Source organism: Ovis aries, chromosome 17 (assembly GCF_016772045.2).
Source record: "Ovis aries strain OAR_USU_Benz2616 breed Rambouillet chromosome 17, ARS-UI_Ramb_v3.0, whole genome shotgun sequence".
Lineage (NCBI taxonomy): Eukaryota > Metazoa > Chordata > Mammalia > Artiodactyla > Bovidae > Ovis > Ovis aries.
The window spans coordinates 4,176,012-4,182,132 of NC_056070.1; the positions used below are offsets into that span (position 1 = coordinate 4,176,012).

General features: G+C 42.2%; 1 protein-coding gene across 2 annotated transcripts in view; it reads left to right on the forward strand.

Annotated features, from left to right (window-relative positions):
• Positions 1–4,171, forward strand: part of RNF175 (ring finger protein 175) — a 64,865-nt gene extending 60,694 nt beyond the window's left edge. Inside the window, exons 8-9 of one of the 2 annotated variants that reach the window (XM_042234249.2) lie at positions 292–393; positions 2,594–4,171. In XM_042234249.2, the coding sequence (XP_042090183.1) occupies positions 292–393; positions 2,594–2,714 (223 nt within the window). In that variant the 3' untranslated portion in view covers positions 2,715–4,171. The remainder of the gene's footprint in view (positions 1–291; positions 394–2,593) is intronic. The other variant, XM_027956224.3, reaches the window with a different exon arrangement.
• Positions 4,172–6,121: the final 1,950 nt, after the last annotated feature.

Below are 6,121 nucleotides of genomic sequence, written 5' to 3' on the forward strand. Positions count from 1 at the left end.
ACATCCACATTCTTTGTCTAATTTAATCACAGAATCTGAGGTCAGAACATGTAAGGCTAAGAAGATCAGTAAACTCCTCAGGGTCATAAGCTTTGACTTCAAGCTCACGGTCCTTGGAGGCTCCATTGTCCTGCAGAGGCTCTAGGAAAGCAATGGGCACACCCAAGTCATGACCGAGAGCCATTTCTGCCTCCACCACTCCACCCAACAGGTGGGGTCACTTCCATCACATCGTCATGAAGTAGACCTTGCCCTTCAATATCCAGAAGCTTCCCTAACAAGATCCCGAAGCTTTCATGAATTCTGCATCCGAGGTTGGTGTATTGTTGGTAAAAAGCAGACATGCCCTTACTGCAAAGAGAAGGTCGATTTGAAGAGGATGATCAATAACCCGTATCCTTTTTATGAAGTTGTGAAATATTATTTTCTGACGATACATTCTTTAATCTAAACTTTCTTTATCCTCACTACAGGTACTGCAGAAAACACTGTTTTCCCTAACTACCTATTTCAAAGTGACTTGTCGCTTTCCTTGCCCATGTCTATGTTACTATTCTAGCTAAGTTAAATGCCAAAAAAGATACATTCTACTCTTTGTATTCTACTTATTCCACTATAAGGGCTTTAGTGAAAATGTGATGGGACATTGCAAATATGGATAATGTGAATATATGGAAGGATAAGATAAGTAGGTAGGCAGATAGATGGATGATAGATAGGCAGACAGACAGATGATAAATAACGGGTGGATAAGATGAGTGGATGGGGAGGAAAATAGAATAGAAAACTTAAAAGCCCCAACTGTGAACTAGAATATAGAAAAGTATTTTTAAGGTGTACCAAACTATTATTTCCAGAAATGAGTAGGGTTTTTCTCCCTGAATTTGGGCTTCTTTAATTCCTTGCTATATCTCATCTTTTCTTAGGCTAACTGAAGTAATAATAATATTGAAAGGAGTGAAGACCTATTACAGATTTGGTCAGTGAATGGCAACAACAGGATTTTTATAGACAGCAGGGACCCCCGACCAAATAAACTCACATCTCATTAAGGTCACAGGAAGGGAGTGTCCCCCTCCAGCGCTGACTGCAAGCCTTGGCCCTCTACCCAACCCACCCAGGGGGGTAAACAGATCTAAAACACATCCCCCTTAAGTGGAAGGACCCTGAGGGGATGGCCACAGCCTGCCGGAACTCCCTCTTAGCTCCTCAGCAGCCGCCGTCCTACAGTCAGTCCCCTACGTAAGAACCTCCAGGTCGTGACCTTCCAGAGATGGGAACACGCATCCGCATGTCCGGTCATGTAAGTTAGCTCGTGTGTCTGTTCAGCTACCGTGCTGTGCTACAGACTTTTCATGGTACTGTACTATAAGATTAAAAACATGTCATTGTTTTGTTTGCCTGATTTTTATGTTATTTGCGTGAAAAGTACAGTATATAGACAATGATGTTAGTTGGGTACCTAGATAACTTTGTTGGACTTATGAAAGCCCTCTCTGAACAGAACTCACTCATACGTAGGGGACTTACTGTATTCCTTCTGAGTTCCAGTCACCTGAATTTCACAGTGCTAAAGGAGATCCTCCCATCCCTGCCCCCTTGACTCTTCACCAACCCTAACTGTGCAGGTTCACCAATGGCTATCTGCAGAAACGCCCCCGTGGCTGAGAACTGCAAGTCAAGGGAAGACTTGCCAGTAGAGCCGCAGGGGCGGCAGCGCAGGTGGGCCCTGGGTCTCAGAGCCACACCCCAGCACAGAGAACCCGCTCAGGCCGCCAGCTCCCCTCCCAGCTGGCCTTTCTTTCCGGAGCCAGCCAAGAATAGCGACGGCAGAAGGCTGTCATGCACCTTCTCTCCTCACTAGGCTGAGGCCGGAACAGCTTTTGGTTAATAGCTCTCTTGTGAAACCTCAGTATATGCGTCTTTGTTATAAAATGGGTGATAATGTGATCGTAAATGTCACCTTAACGATCATTTAAATAATAAAAGACAATTGGTTTCTTTGAGAGAACGAAATGGTCTTGAGAGAGTAAACTTTTGAATATTACATGTACTTTTTTTTTCTGTGAAATACAGCACTGTGTTTCTGAATGGAACATCCTAGCAACAAGCATCATTCTTCTAAGGCAGCTAAAGAAACACAGGCGCTCCTCACTGAGATTCAGTGTAAGATAAACGATACGTATGAAGGCCTGCCTTTCCGTGTATAACACGGCTGATAGAGATACTACGTATGAAGTTCCCTCAGCACAGTCTAGCCGAGGGACCAGGATAGGATATGTATTATCAGTGAACTAATGTCTTCCTTTTTAACATGCAATGAGTTCCCTCTGATGAACCACGGCAGAATAGCCCAGAGCTGTTTTTGCTTGCTTAACTTAGCGGTAGTTTTCATTGTCCTTGGTTTTCCAAGTTCGTCATTCCGCTTCCTTTCTTTCAGGATGTGACCCTTACCTTTTATTCTTGTTTGGGATTATATTTGGGGATTTTATTGCAGACCATTTTACTTTTAGAAATTAGATGTGGTATAAATAACAATGACTATTTCTGCTACGTGGCTAGATATAAAGCAACCTCCTTAACTGAGATTCAGCTGGGAGCGCACACACTTTTTATACGGACAGATCCTGGACTGGCTTCGTTATCTGGTGGCCTGGCAACCTGTGGTAATCGGAATCGTCCAAGGCATTAACTATTCACTAGGGCTGGAATAGCATGGCACGCCTACCCCAGAAGCAATGTACTGCATGTTGAAATATTTTCTAATACTCTTTTAATTTTTAGAGATCCCAAGAATTTAGAGAACTGAATAAAAACTGGCCCTGGGTCTGTGTGGAAAGAATTTAAACAGAAGCTGAGCAATGCCTCTTTCTGATTACAACCATTTTCTCATCCGTGCTTGTGGCACATTTGGTACCACTCACCGTGGACATCCCATCCCGAGTCTGGCTTACAGTGGTCTCACCTGGGATGGGTTTCAGAGGTCTGCAGAGTGCTTCTCACATACAATTTTACTGAGTTATAACAAATGCCGTCTTATCAGTTCAACATCTTCAAAGAAGTAGACTCATTAAATCTATGGTTTAAGAACACGGTCTTTTCTGTTCTCTGTGCTCGTTATCCCACAGCAGCTTTGGTACCACAGAGCCCTTCCATCAGCGATCACTCTCAAAACCTCTAGCACCGGCTGCTGCCGTCCACACGATGGGCCAGAGCCACACGGGGGCCCCTGGGGCTGCCGCGCACTCAGCCCACCCACGGGTGACTGGGGAGCGCATCCCTCTCTCCTTCTGGGCCGCTCTGTTCACACTTACACACACACACACTCTTTCCACGGCCATGCTGTTTCCGTTTCCGTCCCAGCCCTTTTCAACACCTGAAGTCACATCCTAGACTCATTTGTCTTCTGTCTGTCTTCCTCTCCATGAAGACAGAGGACTGTATGTTTGCTCCCTACTATCTTTGGAGTGCTTGGGCAGCACCGGACACGTAAGAGGCACCAATAAATACCTGCTGAACAAATGAACCAATCCAACAAGAAAGAAAAAATTAACAGAACTGAGAAGACAAGTCAGAACAAACTAACCTAAGAACGGCACTACCATGTTGAACTCCGTCAAATTAATTCATTTTAAATTACTGGTCATTTACTAAAGAGTCACCACTATACGTCACACCAGACATCTGCAACAGTTGAAGATATTACACTTGAATGAAGTAAAAAGGAAACACAGCTATTGCCAAAACACTGGCAACACATTGCTGCAACATAGGTGACCGAGTTATCCTACTGAGTGAAGGAAATCAGAAAGACAAATATCCTATGATGTCACTCATATGTGGAATCTAAAATACGACACAAGTGAACTGATCTGTGAAACAGACTTGCAGACACAGAGAACAGACTTGGAGTTGCCAGTGGGGAGGGGGGCCAGGTACCTGTCGGATTGGGAGTTTGGGATTAGCAGATGCAGACTATTATATATAGAAAGGATAAACAGCAAGGTCCTACTGTATAGCACAGGGAACTATATTCAATATTCTGTGATAAACCATAATGGAAAAGAATATGAAAAAGATACATATATGTATAACTGAATTACTTTGCTGTGCAGCAGAAATTAACACTATAAATCAATTATACTTAATAAAATTTTAAACAATTTTGGCAGTGTGCTTTATACAAAATTCCTTCATAGTTATAATGATGAGATCTCACATTAAGATGGTTTTTTGGCTGTGCCAGGTCTTCATTGCAATGCATAGGCTTTCTCTAGTTGCAGGGCAGAAGCTTAGTTGCTCCAAGGCATATGGGATCTTAATTCCCCCACCAGGAATCAAACCTACATCCCTTGCGTTGGAAGGTGGATTCTACACCACAGGAGCCCCCCTCCCAGTGGGGAGGGGGACCAGGTAACTGCTGGATTGGGAGTCTGGGATTAGCAGATTAAGATTTCTACCTGTTGGTAATTTTCCTTCTTGAAACTACTCAATGCTTCAGTATCACAACCGGCTCATCTTCCAGATCATTAGAAGATTTAACTCTAGTTTATCTCCCTACTCAGCAGACATTTCAACAATTCCATATATATTACATACCAGCCATGTGCAAGGTTAAAGAGATAAAACAAGATTCTTGAACTGGGTATTGACAAACCACCTTGCAGTTGGATAAACACCAATGAAAACTTAGTTTCTCTTCTGTACAAGAGTCCTTAAATGACCTCTGTTGTATTTGACCTCTGATGTATTCGACCTCTGGGGTATTGGCCACTTATTTTTTATGGAGCGCTGCATGATGACCCTTTAGAACTCTGAGCAAGCAAACCAATAGATGTCTGCATGGAATTGTGACTGAACTTCAGAGCTTAGAAATGTTAGATAATTACCAAACAATATGAAGAAAAAAAAAAGGTGCTATTTTCTTTATACAGTTTAAGCATTAAAATCTAATCTCAGTTTTATGAAGTAATATGTATATACACATTGAAAAAATTATGGAGAGCACTAACCTATCCAGTTACCAGCGGTTAGCTCAAGGTGAAGGGATAAGAGCTGACTCTTTCTTTTTCTTTTTTTTTTTTTTTGACTCTTTCTTTTTTATGCTGTAGTTTCTTTTCCTAAATTTCTACAGTTTAACATTTGTAATGAGAAAAGTAAAGATTCTTTTCAAAAAATTATTTTAAATCTATCAATTAACTATGAAGCTGTTTCTGTTGCTGTTTAAATTATTGAAATTAAATCTACAGATCATGTCCATGTTAAATTTGTCTGGTTCTCATGACAACGTTATACTTAGGTAGGAAATAGAGAAGTAAAGCAAAAAGTCCATTTTGTGTTTGGTTTCTGTGGCATCTCTAGTTTCCTCTTCCTGAACTTGTCTGTTTTTTATTAGGCTGGCTACTGTCTCCTCCGTTTCATGCTCCCAGGAGTTTGTAAGAGAGAAGAACCCACCCTGTGGGTTTCCCAAGGACTAAAACCTATTATGCAGTTTATGAACTTATTTCTTCGGTATGACTTTCTGCAAACAACAGAAAATATACCCGAGATCCCTGCTAGGACCCATAACACCAAAATGTTCATTTACAAACCATAGTATATAACAAGATGAATCACTCCTTGGAAAATAATAATCGCTAACATCTGCCACAGGCACCTGTCGGCCTGTGTGGGCATCCGGGTCTCCACTCTTGCGGGCGTGGTCCTCTTGCCTTCTCAGCCTGAACAGCACCCCGGGGTACACACCCACTGCTTCGCTGACTCTGCTGCACATCCGTCTCGACACAGGACCCTCTGATGGATTCATTACTACCCTGTCTTTGTGACAGGGAAATAGCTGCAGTCAGACTGACTTACCCAAAGATGCACTTGTCCTAACCCAGGGCTTTCTGACTTCAGACCCCAGTAAACCACAGCGACCCAGTTCTGGCTGAAGATGAAGCAAGGTCACTTCCTTCACACATGGTTCCCAGCTTACCAAGAGAGTTGCACAGAATCCATAAACAGCTCCTTGCTTTTAAATTTAATGCATTCATTTAATGCCTTATTATCTAGATTCTAAAAATTATCATATGAAAGTAGTATCTTTCTTTTAAATCATTGTGTATCAGATATTTTTGAG